The 23268-nt window shown below is 46.8% G+C and overlaps 1 protein-coding gene across 1 annotated transcript in view; it reads left to right on the forward strand.

Moving 5' to 3' along the window:
• Window positions 1-1037: 1037 nt before the first annotated feature.
• Window positions 1038-23268, forward strand: part of LOC119376685 (protein PAT1 homolog 1) — a gene marked incomplete at its 3' end in the record, with an annotated part of 40459 nt that continues 18228 nt past the window's right edge. Inside the window, exons 1-4 of the mRNA XM_049411462.1 lie at window positions 1038-1042; window positions 2700-2841; window positions 3574-3652; window positions 18464-18627. Of these exons, the coding sequence (XP_049267419.1) occupies window positions 1038-1042; window positions 2700-2841; window positions 3574-3652; window positions 18464-18627 (390 nt within the window). The remainder of the gene's footprint in view (window positions 1043-2699; window positions 2842-3573; window positions 3653-18463; window positions 18628-23268) is intronic.

Below are 23268 nucleotides of genomic sequence, written 5' to 3' on the forward strand. Positions count from 1 at the left end.
CGAACATTCAAACCTGTTCACGGGTTGTCGGAACTGCTCGAGTCTTCTCCCGCCGTGAGAATGCATGCATACAACACAGCACGGACTATTTTCTGCATTGGAGGCGTGCGAGGGCCAGTTGTGCCAACTTTTCCGCTCACGGCCCCTTGTTCTCTGCGTCCGTGCCATGTCCACGGTGCAGCGCTCCCTTCGTTGATTTCGGAACTTTAGGTTCCGCCAACAGCCAGTCAAGTTTTCACTGTTCTCTTGCGCTGGGCTACAATAACTATGCGGCAAAATTCAAGCTCACCTTTTATAGAGTTTGGCAAAAAATACGGGAACCGTGCCTCCGTCAAGCACTTCAGTGTAATGAGAGTCACGTTCAGTACTGGATAAAGCAAAAGAGTTTGCTTTTTAATACGAGACCGGGAAGGAGAGTGTTCCAAGGACCAAAGCGCAGAAAGTTTCCTGCCGTTGAAGAATACCTTTTCAAATATGTGCGAGAGCTTAGGTCCACCAGTATCGCCATGCCGTGGGACCTTGTTTCTCCCAGCATTGTCAAGAAGAACTTCAACGAGACGGGGCTGTCGAACGCACTCAACGGAACAAAGGACGATGCGCTTTGGGAGGGCAGTGACAGTGGCCGTGGCAATGATTCCCTGTCGGACTTCTCGACCAGTGATTCTGACTAGACCACGCATAACCGGATCTAACTGGTCAAACTAAATGCTAATTCTGTTAAATCAACAAGTACCTTTCTTTCGTGCTATAATTTATTTTCTTTTGTAATGTATATGCCGCAACCGTTAGGACTATGTATTGCACATTATTTCAGATGTGTTTGTGCACTCCCTCTTCGGAGCTCCAAATTCGCGAAAGAAAGTGTGCAAATTATGCGAGTAAATACAGTACATGAAATAGTACGGTTTTAGCATATGACAGGATAACAAGTCAAATTAAAAGGAAAAAAACAAGTGAAGCAACAATTTATTCGCCTTGATCAAAAATACACCGAACAACAAGGCAAGCATTAAATGAAAGTCTTTTAGGTAGTCTGCATGAAGTAAGTACATTTTTAGCTCTTCTTAAATTGCTGTAATGATCATGCAGTTTTCATGATAACAAGGAAAGTATTCCATAATGAAATAGAAGTGAATGTTATAGTTCCAATTAATACGAATTCTTGGTAAAAGAAAATTATTGTTGAAGACGAATCGGGTCGTGCTCTAAATCATCAGGTTAGAAGGCCGAAATATGGCCGGCAGGAGTTCATTATTGATAAATCTGTCGAAAAAAATACCTAGGTTGTATTTAGTGCGTTCAGAAATGATGAGGATTTTATTCTCATGTAGTAGGGATTTGGCATTAGAAAAGCATGAACTGCATGTAATTATTCTTATAGCTTGGTTTTGAACAGTCTGGAGATATTCTATTGTAAGTATTTCCCCAACATAAGTAAAATGAGAGACAGTAATGGGTATGTGAGGGCACGTTTTAATTAAGACACGCATACCGTAAACTGTTGCCGCCGGATAACTTGCCGCCGGTCCCTGCTGGCGGCAAGTTATATTTTCGTCCACTTTACTTTCTTCACATTTATATCCCAATTGCCACAGATAACACCCCCTACACTTTCCTTGGCATTATTGTCTGTTAGTTCTCATTAATACTGTGTCTAACAAAGAAAAACGAGACCTTGAAAGTCATCTTCTTATGAGAGATGAGATATCTTTAGGGGGGGTAAATGTGGTGTCATCAGTGTACAAAATGCACTGGATAGAAGAAAGACAATTACATAAATCATTAATATAAATCAAAAACAGAAGTTGAACCTGGATAGAAGCTTGGGGCACACTGATGTTAGTGGTTCGCTTGCGAGAATAAACGTTGGAAATAGAAACAACCTGAACTCTGTTGTATAAGTAGCTTTTTCGTATTGAAGGAAAAGAAACAAAAATGCCAGTTGACTCGAGTTTAGTGAATAGAATATTATGATTTATGCTGTCAGAGTTCCTCATCGCACCCGCTATGAAGAAGGAGCTCTGCAGTATCATCCTGCGGACTCCTTCCCGTTCGCCTGAATGCGCCTTTATTCATTTGACCTGACTCTTGAACGACGTGATTTCCTGGCAGGGGCAAACTTTATCAAATTAAATCGATCAAATCAAATTTATTTCAACATACGTGCAACTGATGTTGAGGACCTCTACTCGTTCGTTATCCCGCATGGTGAGTCAAATATATCGATCTTGTCATATTTGTTGTACTGAATTAGCATGCTATCATCTGTATAATTTGGCTAGCAGGCTTACTATGTAAAAGGTGCAAATAAATCCCGTCTTTTCATTGGTTTGTGCAACGGTGTGCTCTGTCCTTTGTTCCTCGAGTACGAGAGATATATAAGAAAAGAGAAGGTGTTTAAAAGATAATGTAGAATGCATCAACTTTGTTAGGGCGTGGGATTAAAAGTGAAAGAAAAAAATGGCATTTAGAAGGTTCTCTTCGAGTGCTTCTTTTTAAACATTTGAGCTGCTAAGCTGCAGTGGTGGCTTGATACTGTGCCATTTGATTTTCATAAGTTTTTCAAGTCATTTAATGTCACCATAGTTACCGAGGAAATTCCCTTCTTTCGTTCATGATTACCGAAGTGTTTTGTTGGGACAATGCACGTTCACTTGCAAATCCTCTGACGTGCGCACACCCGTTCTCTCTCTCTGAAGAGCGCAGTCCCTGGAGGAGAGGCTTCGCCATGCAGGTCACAGAGTGCAGCTGCTCAGTGGAGCCCAGGCGCAGTCCGAGCGCATCAAGGCCCTGGTGTGCCTGAAGGCCTATCGCTGCCGCATCCTCGTCTCCACTGACCTCGTGAGTCTGCGCCATCGCTCGAGGGAGTTGTGGCACATTTTCCGCTTCTCGTGCTTGTCCAGTAAATGCTGCTGTAAACTTCCTAATCATCGGAAAACATAGGAATTAGGGTAGTCAAAGTAATTTACACAGCATAATACTGTCTTCCATGAAGCGATATTAGTTTTGCATTGAAGAGGTGAATGCATTTTGACTAGAGCTGTGCGAATAGCAAAATTTTGGGTGCGAAGCCAATTCGAATACAGTAGAAGCTCGTTTATAACGAAGCGGGATATAACGAACTAATGGATATACGAAGCAATCGTAATTCCCCTTGAAATTCCCATAGACGCCCATGTATTTAAAACCTCGTTTTAACGAAGCTAAAATTTCCTCGCAATGGATATAACGAACCCTTTTTTCCCCCACCGAGCATTTACTGACCATATTGGTAGCCGGCAAGTCAATGTCTTATAGCGCGCGACGGTTTACGTCTCATCACGGATGCGGCAATTCAAAACTCGCGCCTCGCGCTCCGAGGAGCCGCCTGCCAACACCGCGAGGGTGCGCGTCTGCCTGCCTCCCCTTCCACTGAAACTCGTGGAACCCACCCGCGCACGTCACCCGGCCTCCCCTCTCCCGCGGAACTCGTGGACCCGCCCGCTCTCCTGTCGCGCGCAGTGGACGGTGCGTCCGCGGACCGCGCGGCGTGGGCGCGGGCCTTTCTGCTGTCGTTCGCTGCGTGTGCATCAGAACAGCGTCTCTCTCGGTTCCGCCGCTAGACAAGAGATGGACGACGGCAACGGCAAACGAAAGCGCAAAACGATTACAAGTGAGCAGAAGGCGGCGATGTGGAAGCCGTTGAGTCCGGCGTCAAGAAGAAAAACTTGCCGAAGATTCGGCGTAGCGTTGAGCACGGTACCGCAAGCGTGTAATCGACCGAATTCTACTCAATATGAGCACGAAGCGCGAGACTACAATCGACCTCTACATGGCGATCGAGATGCTACAGTCTGCTTGGATGTCTGTACAGCAAAGCACGATCGCCAACTGCTTCCGGCATGCCTCATTTGGCGTCAACAGCGGCGGTGACAGCGAAGCTATCGGTGCTGCCGCCAATGAGGGTGCCGCGGGTGACCAAGACCTGGCGTCGTGGGACGCTCTCCTTGACGCCGGAGTGGGTGTGCCCGACTGCGACACCTTCTGCACGTACGTCAGTGCCGATGCTGACGCGGTGACAACCGAAGAGCTGACAGAGGCTGAAATTGTGCGCGCGGTGACAGGGGTAGTGAATGACGACAGTGACGAATGTGTCGACGACAGCCCGGAGTTGGTGAACCCGATGTTCCGACGTCCGCGCGAGCGCTGGATGCGGCAGACCTGCTGCGCCGCTTCTTCGGCGCTCACGATGACGGCGAGGACGGACTCGACATAGCGGCAGCGGCAGAAAAAGCCATCATCCGTCTGAGGAAGACACGGCAGAAGTCTGTTAAGGCCTATTTTTCTGCTAAGTGAGCCGCCAGCTGGTGTGCCGAGTTTGGCGTGAATAAAGTAGCAGTCTCTTGCTGTTCTTTCTTTTTTTTTCTTTTGTTAGTTTTTCTCCGTGCGAAGGCCGTTTTTTTTGCGTGGCGGGCTGCTGTGGGATTTCGTGGTCAGCACATCCTCTCTTGTGTGCTAATGTCGGTAGAAATGATATTGGCTATAACGAACTAATGGTTATAACGAAGTAATTACGACTCCCCCTTCAACTTCGTTATAACGAGGTTTTACTGTATGTCTAAGAAAGAGAAAAAAACACAAACCCGCACATGCGCCAAAGATAATTGACAGATAAAATGTGTATACTTACAAAACTACACCCTTTCCAGGAAAGACATTTCCTCATCAATCAAAGTGATAGAAGGGCAGCTCACGCACGTGTCCTTCTTTTTAATCATCTCAATTGCCTCCGCGATTTCCCGAGTATGCTGGCTCTTGTGCCTAGTCACCACGACCGTTTTTTCCAGCTCGGGAGCACAGTCGCATTGTCGGCAATGGAGAGCAAGGTGTGAAGATGGCGCGCCCTTCAAAGAGCTAGCATGCTCTCTCAAACGGACGTTGAGACACCTCCCTGTCTGTCCAATGTAAGAACTACCGCAGGACAAGGATATGGTGTACACAATGCCGCAGGCGCAGTCAGCAAACTGTCTGGCATGTTTCATGGAACACTCGCCATCTACTGAACTCGCCTCTCTTTTTTGCACCTTCTGTCAATGGAAGCGCACACGCATGTTTCCGAGCTTCCTGCCGGCACGAAGTACGACATTTATGTCGTAATGACTAGCTACCTTCTTAAGGCGATGCGAAACAGTGTGCAAATAGGGAATGACTGCAAACTTGCCACGTCTTTCCGGAGGCAAAGCCGCAGCACCTGCACCATTCTTTTGCTCTAGCTTCAAGCGGCACAACAAGCGCCGGGAAATAGGACCCAAGAGCCAAGTGCAGGAAACCTGCCGCTTCTAATCTTTCCACCTGACGCATGAAGCTTTCGCGCATAGCATGCGCACAGAACTTCTTGATAGCTGCAGAAAGACACGCCATGGCCAACCCATTCTTAACAAATCTTCGAATGAGCAGACTTGTAACTTAAAAAGCTTCTTTACAGAAACGTGGCTGATACGCCCAGCAAACATGTGCTGCTTGGAATCTAATGGAGAGGTCAAGAAATTGCCAAGAACATCGTTCCTTGGAACCTCTGATGGAATGTCAGACCCCAGCCCCTTTGTTTGAATAACTTCAGTACATGAATCATTGAGCACGGGAAGATTTCTTCGCTCTACAAACACAAGGTACAGTCAACTGCCGATTTTTCGGACGCCCGATTTTTCCGGACATGCTCAAAAATTCGGACGCTTTTGCTGCACCGTCACCAGCCGCATATACTTCAGTGTATTAGAACGTCCGAAATTTTGGACGCTGAAGCTATTCTGCGTCCGATTTTTCGGACTTTCTGCCCAATTGCAGGTCCGAAAGGCATTATTTGAAGCACCACCTCTGCCGCGTCTATTATCTCATAGGTTCGAACCAGCGCTTTCGCGAGTCGATCTGTTTGAGACAGTAGCAGAGTCTGAAAGTCAGCTTTGCCGCAATACCGAAGCGTTATGGGGTGAAGCAGACCAGAATTCAAAGGGGCCGTTGTCGCGGCGATGTTACGGATAAGCAGCGGAAATGCACGGAGGCGTGATGGCAGCAGCTGGCAAACGCGCCAGTACGGCTTAATCGCTGACAAACCTTACGATAAGCATCTTCACTTAACTGCTCGGTAGTGCACGTGGCCTAGCACAGTTGCATGCGTACTGCACGCATTTAATAGGCAAGAACCCAAATGCGCCGCGCTGCCATTCCTACTTCGTCTTTGTGCGAGACCGCTAAGTGCGCCGCATAGACGCGTTGCCTTCGCGGACGAAACCAGCTCGCCATTGCCGCGCCCGTGTGCGGTCAGGATCAGCCACGTGCGGTCAGGTCCGCGCATCACGAACCCTTTAATGATAAATGTGTGCGTACGATACAGCAACAGTAAAGTGACGGCGTCAGCTTAGTTGGCGATGTACTGCACACAACTAGAAACGATCGGCTTGACACGGCAGCGCAAATACTCCGTATCGGCGGCGATTCAGCAATGTGTGTGCGCATCGTTTACATGCGCACACGCATCGTAGAAAGCCGGACGAGGCGTCCGCTCTTCCGCCACAGTCTTTGTGTTCCATGTCATCGTTTACAAACGCTTCATGCGAGATAGCCGTAATCCATTCCGCGGTTTGCTGTTATCAGCGGCGCTCATCACGAGATGCAAAAGTGGTGGTTGGCACGTTACGTAGTTAAGCGGGGTTTGCAGCAGGTACCGAATGTATTTGCGAGAGCCTGGGAGCGCACCAAAATGCCTGATAATTGTACTGGGAGGCATTAAAGCTATTTCGGACATTGCTGGGGCGATTTGACTGCTTCAGCTAAATAAAAAAGCATGAATTCGATTTTTCGGACGATTTCGCGGTCCCTAGGGAGTCCGAAAAATCGCACCATCTCCCGCTAAAAGGGACCATGAGGCGATGCGAAGCAGTGTTTCGGCATGTAGAGCCCGCATTTCAGAGGTGGAGTGGTGAGGGGAAAGGTGAGATAGAGGAGGGAGAGGGAAGTAGAGAGGAGGAAAGGAGAGGGGGATGTGAAAGGGAAGGGGAAAGGAAAGGGGAGAGGTGATGTGGAGAGGGGGAGTGGAGAAGGGAAGTGGAGAAGGTTTGCGCATGCGCAGTAAGGGTGGTCACGCCGCACACCACCACCACCACCACCGGATTGAACTCCGCTCTAAGATGCTTCACATCTAAATCGGCAGTTGACTGTAATCATCAACATACCTAAACAAATGATGCGCAATGCCGTCTAAGTCATGTTGAAAAGCACGATCAACCTTTCCTAGAAAAATACTGCTGAGTATAAGTGCCACTCTTGAGCCAATACACACCCCCGACTTTTGTACACACAGGTCCTTCTCGAAGGAAACAACAGTCGAGCCTAAATGAAACCATAACAGCTCTAGAAAGTTATCTATTGGAGTCCCAGCATTGTTCCTGAAGGAATTCTCGTCATTATCCTCAGTGATAGTTTCCTTCATGCAACTCATTAAGTAGTCGTTAAGTGGACACCTTGACCACTTCTTCCGAGTTGCGTACGAGAAACGGATCGACCACCGTTAATGCTTCTAGGTGTTTTTGAAGGAAACCAGACACCACGTACTGCCAAGTGTTTCGCTCTGTTAGTCTGCTCATTCGAAGATTGTTAAGAATGGGTTGGCCATGGCGTGTCTTTGCGCAGCTATCAAGAAGTCCTGTGCGCATGTTATGAGCAAAAGCATCATGCGTCAGGTGGAAAGATTAGAAGTGGCGGGTTTCCCGCGCTTGGCTCTTGGGTCTATTTCCCAGCGTTTGTTGTGCCACTTGAAGCTGGAGCAAAAGAATGGTGCAAGTGCAAGGAGTATGTGCTGGCAACCACCTGTGACCCAAGGTTTAAGAACCTCTTCTGTACTGAAACATTACATTACAGGCTCTTGGAGCTTGCAAGAACATAGTTGCAGCTCCCTCCAGAAGAAGAATCAAGTGACTGTGTCGAAGCGTGGACATCTACAGCTCACAAGGAGCGTGTCAGCAGCATCTGGAACAGCATTGAGAAGCCGGTGGCGTCATCAGAAAGAAGACACTGCACTGAAACAGCCAACCAGGGGGGGTTGGGGTGGGGGGTTCAACCCCCCCCCCCCCGAAATTTTCCAGTTTTGCTTGCGTATATATACACGCGCACATACAAACGCATGCACGAACGTACATAAAGTATGGTTGAACCCCCCCCCCCCCCCCGAAAAAAATTTCTGGCTACGCCCCTGCAGCCAACATCAAGGAGTTTAAGCGGTACCTTCGAGAGCCCACTTGCAGCAAGGACCAAGACCCTCTAGCATGGTAGAAAGAAACAGGCAAGCAGCACTTCCCAGAATTGTGCAAGATGGCCATGAAATACATGGGCATTCCCGCAACAAGTGTACCAAGTGAAAAGTTGTTTTCAACGGCTGGTAACATTGTTACGGCCCGGAGGGAGAAGTTGACCTCAGATCACGTACAACAGCTGCTTTTTTTGCATGAGAATTTGTAAACATTTGTGCTTCTTTTAAATAAACTTGATATTCGATATATGATTCGATATTCGGCTTTATTTTTCTTAATTCGATTCGGTATTCAATTCGAGACTTACTATTCGGTATTCACACACCCCTGATTTTCATCCTTCTGTTGTGATACAAACTTCGCTTTTACCTGCTTCAGAAGCTTTTCACATTGGATAATAAACGTGCCATTTGCGAGTAAGCGTTCATGTGTCAACTGCTTGTCCTTCGTCCCGTCTTTTGCGCTGCTTTAAATAATATGAAACCTTACCAACTAGCCCAGCTGTCGACCTTGTTACAAAACTCGTGGAAAACTATAGGTTCGCCGTGGAACGGCTATCAACAAAGACTATTCCGTCGTCGGCGGGATTAGCAAAAAGCGTATCGCTACAAGTTTCTTGATGGGAATTGCTTTTCACGTTGTTCGTGTTTCGCCATCTCAGTGCCCCAGGTCGTTCCACCAAGTTCAGTGTCGATATCCTGAACAAGATAGACAAAAATGGTGACACTATATCATCTTGGTGTCGCCAAGGCAGCGATGCCAGTGGATTTTGCATTGTCTGCAGTCAGACTATATTAACCGCAAACAGCATGGTATTGTAGCGATAAAGCTACATGCTACAAGCAAGAGGCACATTGAGGCCACGAAGCAGCACCGGAATTCAGCAGATGTACTGAAAGCACCAAAGACCTGCATATCAGACGTATTTGGACTTGACAAAAATTACAACCCAATCCGATCCTTTTTGCGAACCCACAGTGAACCAATTTAGGGGGCGTTGATGTGAACGTCACCGGCTGATACGAATTCGTGAAATTCCCCTGCCGAATTCCACTGTGTCGAATGGGCCGAAATTTGGATGTTCCGAACATTTTTCCGCATCGCGGCGGGTGATACGAACTTTAGTACCGAATCTGTCGAGCGACGGCCGAGAGCAGAATGCTGTTAGCTCGGAAGTACGCACGCGGCCAGCGCGCACACTGTCAGAACTGTGGTTATCGTTTGCCATAACCACTGTGGGGGAAACCGCGGTCGCTCTTGACACTATCACATATGGCGACAACGAAACTTATGGAACTCCGAAAGTGCACGCGCGTCCAACGCCCACCCAGTCGAAGCGGCAGGATTTTTCCGTTATTCATGTCATGACCCGACAGTCATATTCGTCAAATACTCTTACCCTCCCGTGCCGATTTTGGTCTACGTGCACCTAGTCAAGGACGCGATCATGAGAGCGCCCAGACGTAGGCGGATAGATAGATAGATAGATAGATAGATAGATAGATAGATAGATAGAGAGATAGATAGATAGATAGATAGATAGATAGATAGATAGATAGATAGATAGATAGATAGATAGATAGATAGATAGATAGACAGACAGACAGACAGACAGACAGACAGACAGAAAAAAAGAAAGAAACGCTCAAAGTGCCAAAGGTTCGCTAAGAAATGCTTCGAATTTATAACTCCCAGAGTGCAGTAAGAACGCGGCTGACAAGGACTGTTATTTTTAAAAATTTGTAAACGAGCGTAAACAAGAGCTGCAGCAAGCTAGTCAATTAATCTGCTTTCGTATCTTTTCTTTTGCTGTGTTTAGTTTTTAAGGGTGCGTGTTTCATACGGTTAGTTTCGTGACTGTCTGCATTATGATGCATTTTGAAGTTATTGTGTAACTTGTTGCTTAATCAATTCACGTATAAATCACATTGTATATGTTTCTTTTTTCTTTTGAAATTGTATGAAAGCCGGGGCTGAATAAAATTTTATGTACCACTTATTAACTCCACCATGTCCTTTACTTCGGGAATGCTGGAAGCGAATTCTACGTGTTATAAGGTACGCTTCAGCCCATGAACTATGGCGTAAAAAACTGCCTTCTTTAATCTTGCGGGATAAATAAAAAAATCGGTCACATAAGTGACACTAACTGTCCCGTTCTCATGCTGAAACGCCCCTGTGGAAGCTCATGATTACGCTGCCCGCACGCAAGCTGCGCTGCCTCTTGCCTGGAGCAAGATGGCTGCCAACCGGTTTCCCAGGCTTCACCCGCTTGCGTGGGCGCGTATAGAGGAGACCCACGCTGTGGGAGGTGCTGCAGTGCCGGTCGCCGTCAGTCAATGTGGGGAGAAAACTGGTTACTCGAGTATTGACCCGTCTGCTGTCCCCTTCAACCTGCCTTGAAAACGCGTTGCTTTGCTCGCAAGCTGCACGCGTTCTGCACGTGTTTTTGAGAATTTCGTGTCGCGCGCGGTAAGGATGTACACGCTTCTGTCCGCATGGCAGCAATTTGGTGAGAGATCAGCGTCTGCTCAGCCATGTAGCAAATGCGGAGCAAGTGATAGCAGACGACGCCGTCCTCATCAGCGCGAAGTGCATTTCGCAAGCGAAGGACGACGCTGTTTACGACGTTATTTGGCTTGCTGTGTGTACTACGTACTCTCTATGTTTGTTACTGGATGCATGGGTAAGGACGCTTCTTGTGCTTTAGGTTAAGCGGCCCTGGCGCTGTGACTACTATTACTTGGAATACCTTAATTTACTAGCAACCACTCGATTTATCGTGCGGTACGCAACACTAAAAAATAAATGGTCTATTTTGGACTTGTTTCTTTCCCGCAACGAAAATTGACATCTATCTCGCGTGTCTTTCCTTGCATTATCCCCGTTCTCATAGCCGGTACTCCGAGGTCACGAACAGCGTGCGTACTATCAACGTGACATAGCATTATTAATAGGAAAATGACGAGCGCCCAGCTTTCAGAAAAACTTTTTTTTTTTTGTGCGCAATCTCCGGGAGGGAAGAGCCAATTGCTGTCAAGGTATATTATCTTGGTCACTAATGCTTTCTTGGCTAATGTTTTTTTTTTTTCTTTTTTCGTAGTTGTCGTGGTCGTGCCCACTCAAGCGTGAGCTTCGCATCCATGCCTGTCATCTGCTTTTTTTGTGTCATCTGTTTGGGGATCGGTAGAATTGCACTGGTGGAGCCGACCCCTTCGTGTTTGCATGGCCATTGTGACAGTTTAAAGGGGCCCTGCAACACCTTTCTTAGTTATATTGGAATAGTCTCATTATTGACGTATGACTCTTCACGAGTCATATGCCGCAAAAATTTTTGCAATCCGTCAAGTCTAAGTGGTGTTACCAAATTATAGAGATCACGTTCCGCAGCTTTCTCTCTCAACTCAACGCCGCGAGCGCGCGGAAAGCTAGGCAGCGAGTCGAGGGAGGGAGCGCAGAGGAACGAGGCTCCGCCCAAGAGCGCCGGCGGAGTTTTTTTCTTCATTTTTTTCTTTCTGACGTCTGGGCGCAACCACGTGGTCTGTGCCGCCACTTCTGGTCGGCTTGCGTCGTTCTCGTCGAGCGGAGCCGATCGCACTGTGTATCGCGCGTGCTTGAAAACTGCGCGTCGGTTTGGTAATGTTGGGTGTGCACCTCGAACGCCGTAGTGTTTTCATCGCTCTGCCAACCATGGAAGCAAACCTGCGCGCTCGTTTGGAACGAATGACAGCTGAGATCGATTTCGGCCCATACTCTGATACACCGCCTCGTAAGACAGCACTGGCAGGCGACCCCGAAGTGCCGCCATTACCGGACGCCAGCATTGTTATCGGAGACACGCTGCGCCCCTGCCTCGGTCGGTCGTAAGAACGTGCCGACGATGCAGTTCTCAGCTGACGAGGCAACACTCGAACGGCTGCCACTCTCAACAGCAACCGGCGATGGTCAAAAGCACAGAAATATTCACGTTTTCGGCACTGCGCATGGCGAAGAAAACGGAACCACGCAACTACGAGCAGACGAGCTGTCGGTGAGACTGGAAGTGCTAATATTAATGTTTGTTCGGTGTTTTTAACGCGATAACAGAATATAAACATACATATTATCTACTTATTGAACTCAAAATTAACAACGAAAGTAATAATGAGGGTGTTATCGTGATTATAACATCAGCCAAAGGCGGAACTGCCGACAATCGCGTCATATTTTGCGGACTAATACATCATTTGTCGAGAGAAGAGGGAGCGATTTTCAGCTGACTGAGAATTTATTGTAAATTCCAGGCCGTGCGCATCGCTATAATATTTGGCTCGCGTGTTCTCGGGAGCCTCGACTACCGATCGGCAGCTCTTTTTGAGCATGCTCGAAAAGTGTTGCAGGGCCCCTTTAAGACGCAGCAATAGATAGCAATAACTCCCCTCTTTCTGTCGGGGTGACATCGCGGAACGAGGGGCGTTTCACGTGCAGCGCACGCTTCGCAAATGCGTGGGAGCCAAAGGGACCGGAAGGGTCGCAACACTCTACTAGTGTACACTTTTTCTGGCAGGGGAATGGCAAGTGCTGGCGTCGGCGGGCAAACTTGAGCGGGTCTCCCCTATAGGGGACCTTCACTCCAGAAGTTTTTTTTAAACCTCCGTGGTTTCACTGAACCGTGGTACTGCCACTGGGAGCCGATCATCCCTGGCTAGTTGCGTGCAGCGCGTCGCATCACCTACTCAGCTCACGCATCATTGCCGGGCCGCTTGCTGTATTACGCACATTTGTGCACTCTTTCTGCGAGTAGCCTGTTCGTTCAACGTGGCGAAGACAAGCATTTTGCAAGCTCCGCGATGCTCTGACAGCCCCGCATGACAGGCGCGGCGCGCTTAGGTTGTCGCCTAATAAGACACGCAGTATACGCTCGCTGTAAGTGCATCGATGTTTCTCGGTGCCCGTGCCACTCAACACCAGCAAGCTACTTTCGTTGCTACGAAGTGACATGCACTTTACCTCGCACGGCACGGTGGCAGCGAACTTGCGAACGGCAGCATCGCACGCTTGTACCGCTTTACCGCCGTCAGTCCGAACAGTGTACACCACACGTGCAGCCGAGCCGATCACTGCAGATGACTGTGATAAGGTTGTCGGCGATAAGTCATAATGGCACGTTCATCGCCGGCCGCCACATCGCCTTGGCTCTCTTCTGATGCTTATCAGTGAAGGAATCGCCGCAATCGCGTGGAAGTCGTAATCATTGATTGGCCGGTCTCTGCCGTTACCCAAAAGACGAAAGACATTTTGCGGCACATTGTGACGTCGACGCAGTGAACTTTTAAGCGCCGAAAAGTTATCACGGTCATCGCCTATTGCATTTTATCGCTTCTTGCGTTCCAAGGCATAGATTCATTTTAGGCGGTCGTAGCTGCACAGAACGGTGCCAGAAAAGGTTGCCACGTGAAGCTGACCACAAGGCTTCATGCTGCCTCCTATTTCTTTTTTTTTTCGTCACTGCCATTCTGCCACTGCAGAAATGCCAGGAAAGTGAGCAACCTCGCTCGCAGTGTCCGAAATCAGCGTGCGGTGCTCGCCGATCTAAGGTATCTTCGTCACAAGTAAACTGGAGCGGGGCACGCGCCTCTCATGCTTTAGAAGGCCTGCTTTAACTTTTTTTCGCTTCGTATACGCCGTATTTTTACCGTGACCGTGTCTGAGGTGTTCGTTGTATAAGTAGGAGGCTTTGAAAAATGTTCGCTATATGTGGACGCAAATTCAATGGGTAGCATAGGAAAATCGTAAGTGCATCAAAATATGGTCGTTATAACCAATAGATCGTTGTAAGTGAGTTCGACTGGATCAACAATGTATTCCTCTTCATCCGGCAATGTTCCTAGGAGAAGATTCGCTTTTTATCATGAGATCAGTTGTTGCGTTTTTGAACGATGCTCACTTTTTGCAGGAAGTACTTAAAAAAGACCCAATATTAATGAGAACTAACAGACCATAGGTCTGTTACAGACCATATGGTCTGTTAGTTCTCATTAATATTGTGTATAACAAAGAAAAACGAGCCCTTAAGATTTCCACTTTCCTTAAAAAAGACCCATAGCACCACATTTTTTCAGATGCTGCCACTGTGGCTGTGATAATTACTGCACATGCCTCCCGACCCTTGGTTTCAAGGGTCGGGAGGCACGTGCACGCATTAGTGCTGCTTGTAAATAACCCACCTAGACTTAGGAATTAGGCTTACCTTGATTATCACCTCGTGTATTTTAATGTCATAGGTACCCTCACTTACCATTCTCATAATTTTAATACATTTATAACTTATCAGGGTGTCTACCGACCGGGAAAACCGGGATTTTGGATAGTCTGGAAGTACTCAGGGAAATTGTGCCCCCATCAGGGAAAATCCACAGTTACCTTATTGAAAGGGAACGAAAGTCGCGGTAACGCGGGCTCGAAATTTTGTGAACACATTTTTCAAATCAAACGGCCGCTGCGGCTGCGGTGATAGGGTGCACCTCGATGCTCCCCTTGCCTTTGGAGCGGTGGAGTGGGAGAGAATCCGGCTAATGCGTGGCATGCGGGAACCATGAACCACGGCACATCGTGTCGCGCAATGCTGTCAGGGTGTTTTGTGACTACTCGGCTGCATTCTTTGTCGCCCGTGCTGTGTGTTAGCGCCCGATATGGTGTTTTTGTTATCACCACATGTCAAGTAACAAGCATGATTAGTTGTAGAAGCGGTAGCAGTAGATGTAATGACCCTGAGTTATCTTGCAAGCGATCGCGATCGTTCAGGAAGTGGATGTCGTCGACAAGGCTAGTATCTTGCAAGCCATCCCGATCGGCAAGAAATAAGACGACGACGCTTGTTGGCGGTTATTGGAAAGCTCACTCACTCTAACCCTGAGCTTCAGAGATGCTATTTAGGACTTTGTGAAGAATGGAATAAATTTCCAGGTGAGAGCGAGCAAAACTATCAGGCCCATTTGTGGCAAGTGAAAGCTTTTTTTTTCTTTTTCTTTTTCCCTTGTTTTTCTGGTGAGGGCACTGCTGAAAGAAGTTTTAGGCAGTCGACCGATATTTTTTGGGGCTGCAGCTTGCAATTACCAGCCACACCACGTGGATGTTTTGCTACAAAGCCGAATTACAAAACTTTTCAGAGCCAAGGCATAGTGGCGACCGAAATTCATGACACCGGCACGGGTCCCACTTTCTCGATTCGGCGCGCGATGTCAAAAAACAGTAACGTGGCCACTATAATGAGATGTGTCATAATTCTTAGCTTGCAGCTATTTTGCTTTTTTTCTTGGCAATTATATAGACACTCTAGGTGAATTTCTTGCCTTCGCCATGATCTTCCTTATCAAGTCCAAATTGCGATTACATCACCCCGCACGTCGTATACTCTATGTGCGAGTGAAAGTGCGTGAGCGCTGCCGACGAACGGGACTTAAAGGAATACTGACACGAATTTTAAAAATTTTCGGATTGTTGCTCTAAATAATAATACTGGTGTCGAGAAACCTAAAACAAGTATTGTGGTGCCTGGGAATACTGCGTATATGTTTTAATTACCGCTACCTTAAAAACACACTTTCGTTTTCCATATCGAGGGGGCAGCTTCTCAGTGAGGTTTCATAGCAGTGTGACATCACGGGGATACAGAAACTCGCAACGTACTAGCGGCAAATCCGCCATCTACTCGTGGTGCACATAAGCAACGATGAGTGAATTGTTGTCCAGTGACCCTGACAGTGATTTCTACATTTAGGCTGCATACAGGACGCAGAACTTGTAAACCTGGGGGACAGTCTTGACTCGTAAGGATAATGTCCCTTGCAGTGGGGCTGGCTTGCAGATGCTCAGCGACGAAAACTTCGAAGTCAAATTAAAATATTTTATACGTGTTCTCCGACTCTGGTGTGTGGACAGCGTTGACACTGCATACCGAGGAAATGAAAAATGTCCCTTATGTGATGTCTCAAAATCGGGTCAGTACTCCTTTAAGCAGAGATGAAACGAGCCGACCGTCTCCTTCGCGCGATGGGCACACAAAGATAGGAGCCGGAGGGTTGGGGAGGGGGGCTGCATGAGTCCGACAGGAAGTGCATACTTTATACCAGAGGGTGTGGTCGCGCGTGCCACGGTATGTTTAGAGGGGATCAGCAGGCCCCTCATGGTGGTTATGGCGCTTGACTGCTGACCCGAAGGTTGCGGGATCGAATCCCTGCCGCGGCGGCTGCATTTTCGATGGAAGCGAAAATGTGTGAGGCTCATGTACTTAGATTTAGGTGCACGTTAAAGAACCCCAGGTGTTCGAAATTTCCAGAGCCCTCCACTACAGCGTGTCTCATAATCATATCATGGTTTTGGGACGTTAAACCCCAGATATTATTATTATTATTAAGAGGGGATCAGCAGACCGTTCATACTTTTGTAGGTGTTGTGCTCTAATTGAAAAACTTCCGGTTAAGCCATAGCAGGGACAAATCCAGAAGGGGGGGGGGTGTAGTGGTGATTGCACCCCCCTCCCTCCCTTCAATGCCTGTCGTCCACCTCCTTTGTCAGGCTGCCTGTATAGTTGCCCGCCTTTGTCAGGTTGCTTTGTCTACCACTGCCCAAAAGGAGTAAGGAGAATCTTGTGCCCTCTCTCTACTTCTCTTCTCATTGCTCCACCCTTTCCTGCTTCCCTATGCACATTTCCAATGAAGGCTTCTTAGGCGCCGCCATAATCCCCTCGGGGCTGTTGTAAATATGCGTGACCCACCAAAATGCACTGCTGAGGCTGTGGCTTCAGCCTTTGTACTCCCCCCCCCTACCCGATCGGATAATGGAACCCCTTCCCCTCCCCAAAATATAGGCGCTTGGATCCACCCCTGAGCCATGGATAGGTCACTGCTTTTACTGCAGCGGCTGCATTTCCCTAAGGAGTCAGCTGCTAGCCTATATTCGTACAGGATTCCTATTTGTTGCTATCGGGTTCACTATTTCGCTCTCGCGGTGAAACTGTGACTGTGACTTTTTTTCTAACGTGTGATGGTTTTCAATGTTGCGCGTTCTTGGATAGTAAATGGTTCGGCTGGGCACCATGATAGCAAAGGCGTCACACTGCTGTGGGCAACGCGCAAGGTTTTTATGACAAGCCGCGGCAGCAGAATAAGTGCAGTTGCACAGTGCATTAAACCTGCATTTGTTTCGTCTTTACACGTGACACTCTGGCAAGGCATCTAACTGTGATTGCGGCACTTCAGGCTCAACAAAATTGATTTTTTTTTCATGCAAAAAATAGAAGAAAGGTTTCTTCATGCTGCCGTATTAGTCTAGCATTCTTGTGGAATTTTCAGTTTACAATTAATCCTTCGGTAGTTGTGCCTCGCATGAAAGGTTGAATTTCAGTTAAACGAAGTTTTGATATAAAAAAGTAAATTGCCACTTTTGCCAACTTCGCTATATTGAGGTTTTAACTGTTCTCTGTACTATTCAAATGGGATTAAGTCATTTTTTATTTTTTAACGTGCGTACTAGAGAGTGACATCATCGAGCGACATGGTGTCTGCCCAACTTGACATAAAACAACGTTCTGTTTCACTCAGGGAATTTTAGCAAAAGCACTGAGGGAAAACCTGGAAAACTCGGGGAATTTAGAAATGTCAACGTGGTAGACACCCTGCTTATACATGTTTAGACGATTGATTTTCGGCGTCTGTACAGCCTTTTACACCAACGAGTCATATCATTGTCAACTCATTCCCAGCTTGTGTCTCGCACTCTTTGGCCAAAAGTGGCCCTTGTGCCAAAAAAAACCTATTGATCATCATCATCACACTGTACCACTTCACAATTGTTCTTACTGCTGTTTGTGTGCTTCGCTGCTAAGTATGTTTGTGTTGCATTGACGCATATTGAGATGCATACTTGTTTCTATTTTTGATGGTGACTGACCGTATGAAACTGTCATGCATGTTACTCCATTGGAACCTTCTCGAATGTTTTCAGTTGTTTTGCTCAGATTGCATGCACAATGGGAATAGTTGACTACAGTTTGGAGCTTGCACAAGCACCAGCGATAATGCTGGATAATTCTCACACATGCGCACTGATTTTCGCCATGGGCAAGATCACATGCAGTGCTTCCATCTAAACTGCTTTGTGATGAAAGGCTCTTCAAATGACATTGTTTCTCTTTCCTACAGTCCAGTTTGAGCGGTCGTTGGGAAAGTTGCAAGTGGTGAGTGTCAACTACCCGCGCAAGATCCTCGACATGGGTGTTCAGCGGCTGTCCGAAGATGAAGACCGCAAGGTCCCTCCAGATCGCCACTTGTTGTGGTTCCGCCAACTTCTGCTTGACATAGAGAAGGTCAGTCGAGCTGTGCTATATGCTGAGTGTGTTTTTCTGTTGTTAGAGAATACCACTTTTGTACAAAAATACTGTGACAGTAAGGCACCTGTAGTCTTCACAGACAAACTATGTCGAAGCAGAAATACTTTGCCATTGCAAGTTACATTGGAAATACTGATTAACAAGGACTTGTGAATTAACTTTGTTAGTATGAAATTGAAGGAAGTTGTTTATATGGAAAAGTGAATAGGCGTCACAATTTATGGCATACCAATTTTTCTATAAATAAAAAAAAATTGTGCACAATTTCAGATATTCATCTTCGAATTTTAAAGGGACTGTCTACCGCTGTTTATCGCCATTCTGTTTTGTACCATAATAGAAAGCACAGAAAACGGGTGCACAAGACAAAGATCACAGGACAAGGAGCTGAATAACTACATGCATGCATAACCATTGCCATGCCCATGTGCAAAAATATTCAAAATCTTGGGTACGAATACAGAGTTTCGTGCTGAGGGTATCAAGGGTGTCAAGCTCCTTCCATTGTTGTGTACTCTCCGTGCATTCATTTGTTCGGCAGCTACCTGCAGAATGGAAGAGCTTGGATACACTGGGATATACCCAGAACGGAATGCTTTGAGCCTGAGCACCATCGAACTGCTTGTTGTGTGAGCACAATGTGGGGGCGGGGAAGGCTGCAATCTGTGTGCGCGTTAGCCCTCTAGAGGGTGGCAGCAGCCCATCCCCGCACACACTAGACGCAAATAAAATCTGAGAATACATTTTCCTTGAACACAAGCCACCAGAGCGAAGTTTTGCTGCAGAAAAATGACAAAAACTAGATTTATGCACCATGCAAGCTGATAACAGCAATTAACAAATGCACCCAAGTGAGTGCACACAGCATAGGCCATTTTGGCCCGGTATATCCTGTGAACAAAGCAAATGAGGACACATAATATCAGGGGTGAGACAGCTGCGCATATTGCTCATTTTTGATACGTTTCCGTTTTCCTGCTCCAAAAGTATAAAAATTGCAAAAATTGCGCTCAACTGCGCCGGAATGGCCTCACAAGCAAGAATTTTTGAGCCCACGTCAGTTTCAGCGTGGGAAACGTAACTTTAGAAGCAGCACCAGGGATACATTTGCAGAACACGTTAACACGCCCAAGCGTGTCCTTCTACGTGCCTTTGTAATGGAGGCTTCCATAGTGCTGTGATAATTGCCTCTGAGCGGTTGTAAATATGTGTGACCCCCCCAAAATGCGCTCCGCTAGCTTGCTGCTTCTCGGTAGGCTGAGTGTTCTGGTGCTACTGTAAACTGTCGCGTAGCGAAAACTATCGAGTGGCATACGTAGCGCGTAGCGGGGTTGTTCACTCTGTTTCTTTATTGTGCATAGCTTGTTCCTCTGTTAGCTAAGGTATTGGTGTGTGTCGACGTTGTTGCGTGTGTTCTCCCGGAATGAGCAAAGGTGAGTATGGATAGAGCGAATATTTCCGGTTACATGCATTAACCTCATTAAAACATACCTGCCATGAACGCAGCATTAAACGGTAGTAGGCACTAACCACCAAGTTCAAATTTGCATCTCCTGGCTTGCGTCGACGCCACCATGGAGGAAATAAATGCAGTGCCGTTGTAAATTGTGCCTCAAGTGCGCACGAAAAAGCCTTTTTTTGTTTGTTCGTTTGCTGCAGCGCTGATTCGGGCTCTCTCGTACGAGTGTCCTATAGCACATGGTGGCGACATCAAGGAGCGTTTCGAAACTATTACGCTTGCTGCGCCGTACGCGCGCGCATTTGACGACTTAGTGTCCGAGCGGTAAGGTTTCTCATCGCTCGCGACACATTCTTGAAGGCGGTGCCGCACGAGGTGGCAGCGAACGGTGGTGCAGCGCGCTTTTGTTATCACCTATTAAAAGCGTGTGGTGCACTTGACGCTACGCCACCCGCGCGGCCGAGCAGATAGCTCAAGGCGCTTTATTGTGATGGCGTGCTTATAGGCGTATGCAGGGTTCATTCCCCTTCAGTGAGGGCGAAGGTTCATCGCAGCTCCCCCAATCCCGATTAAGTCAAAGTATGGGCGGTATGCGGCAGGCTTTGCGCTCCTACCCCCCCCCCCCCCCCCCCCCCCCCCCCCCAAGAAGAGGAAGCTCTGGGGAAGCTTGAAAAGCTAAATAAGCAGACCAACAAAAAGTGAAAGGCAGTAATCTGCTAAATGGTATTGCTTATCTAAAGCAGAGACCTACTTCTATGCGACTACAATTCTTGTGCAATCAGTTTTTTTATTATTTGAGAAGTGTGATGTTTTTTTTTTTCTTATTTTCAAATGTAAAGTTAACCTAGTTGGAAAAACTTTTTTTATATATTTCATATGTTGTTACCCGGGTTATATAAATTGCGTGGTTTGTAAAAAGGTAAGGTAGTTCATACCTGGCGATAATCTGTTAAAAAAAAGCTTTCTCCAAAGGCTCTTTGAATGTTATGTGTATTCTAAGCCGATTAAAACATGTGCTTGTTCCTCCAAGTTGCTACAAATTTGTTTTTTCGAGCTCCAAAAATGGCATAATAAATGCCGCTAACTGCTCCCAAACAAGGTTCTCCTGCTCCTAAATGGAAATTTTGCTGCTCCCAAAACTGCTCCCAAATCGATTTCAGCTGTCTCACCCCTGATAATATTGAAACTGTGTTTTGATGGACGTAAGTGCTCTTCGAAAAAAAAAAATTTTTTTTGTTAAAATTGAGACCAAGTTTTTGTTATTTTACTTTTGAAAATGAGTTTTTCTTTTTTTTAAGAGCTCATTTCTTTAACTACCTATCTTTTTCTTCTTTTACACTGCCTGTACGACCTTTCGCAGAAATGTTGCAAAGGCCTTGTTCTATAATAGACAATTTTTTTAAGTTTCTGTGTAAAATAGGAAACGCACCAAGGCATATCAAAGTTGGCAAACTGTTTTGATTTGGGCTGTGTTTACCATTTTTTCGCATTTTTTCTCATTTGAGGACAGCATTAGAAAAGCATGGATGTAATTCACAGTGATGCATATTAAATCTAACAGATAAAATTTTTGACGCACCGTTTATATAAATCGGAAAAGAATGTGGTAAGCAAAAATAGGACGCCCGTGCCGCCACCCTCAGTCATTCTTTTGCTGCGATGAGAGCGTTTCTTTTTTTTTTAACTAATACTTCAGGTTTCATGCACTTCGAATGTTCCAACATAACATATAAAAAACCAGACAAAACAAAAAACGCCAGGCCTGCGCTGAAACCGCAGCACAATCACAGCGAAAGCTGGAAGAGCGGCGTTTCTAGAGACCGTTGTAAGCTCCCTTGTGGCTACTAATACAAGTACACTAGCAAGGTACCCACTACGCCATAAATCACAATTTTTGTGAAGTTGGGAAGCACCTACTAAGCCATTGTTCGTCATTCTGCGGAGAAGCGAGACACCAGCTACACGTCTGTAAGGCATTGTGTGCACTTCGTTGACGCGACGACTGATGACGATGAAGAATTATGGCTCAGCCCTTTGTAATGGGTTGGAAGCTTTAAACGGCCCACCAGTTATGCAATTTGCATTGGGTGACACCCGGTCGCTATTTCCCTCTCCTGCCATGCTGTATAACGTACGTTGACATGGGAGAGAGAGAGAGGGCGGGGCGAAGAACTTTACTGAGACCCCGAGGAAATGGATCGTGCGCTTATGGGCTTCCTTGGCAACCAGTACAAGTGCACTTGCGAGGAACCCACTACGCTATAAAGCATTGTAATTTTTGAGAAGTAGGGAAGCAGGCACTATGCCATTTTTTGTCGTTCTACGGAGAGCCGTGGTATCTGCTAAACGCATGTAAGGCATGATGCGCACTTTGTTGATGCTGTGCTTGATGACGATGAAGAATTATGGCGGAGCCCTTTGTAATGGGTTGGAAGCATTCAACAACCTACTCGTTGCGCAATTCGCATTGTGTGGTGCCTGGTTACAGAATTCGCGTTGTGTGACACTTCGTGCTTATTTTACTCTTCTACCACGCTATATTGCATATGGTAGTGTGGTTCCTTCCCGACATGAAACCTGTATAGGAGCTTTTTGCAAAGCAGTTTCAAGCACCGGCATGGCTCAGAGGTTGAATACTGGGCTCCCACGCAGAGGGCCCAGGTTCGAACCTCGTTCCATCCTGGAATTTTTTTCTAATTTGGTTTTTGTTTTTTGTTTTTCTTATTTCGAGCGATAGTGGTTACGGACACCGGCGGCAGCGGTGGACAACTACGGCGCCAAAAACGGCCGCTGAAGTGATCTCATAACAGCTTTCGCTGTAAAATATTGACTGGACATACATGTTCGATCTCTCATGGAATCACCCTGTAAATTAGAATAAGCTGCTGTCACGTGGTTGTGACAACGAAGAAGAGAGTAGTCAGGTTATTAAAGGCGTAACTCTTTATTTGGCTGAACCTGTGCCTGGGAAATGAAAAGTCAAATGACAAGTGATACACGCTGTACACCGATAGTGACGAACAGAGCGTCGGCCGTCGATAATTTGATCTGTGGTAAGGTGCGTCGGCTTTTATACATGTGGCATCAAACATTCGAGCCTTATCACTGGTGGCCGCCGCGTTAGTTCCAGAACTGTTTGTGTTTGCACGCTCAAGCCT

The sequence above is a fragment of the Rhipicephalus sanguineus genome, unplaced genomic scaffold (genome assembly GCF_013339695.2).
Source record: "Rhipicephalus sanguineus isolate Rsan-2018 unplaced genomic scaffold, BIME_Rsan_1.4 Seq192, whole genome shotgun sequence".
NCBI classification, from domain to species: domain Eukaryota; kingdom Metazoa; phylum Arthropoda; class Arachnida; order Ixodida; family Ixodidae; genus Rhipicephalus; species Rhipicephalus sanguineus.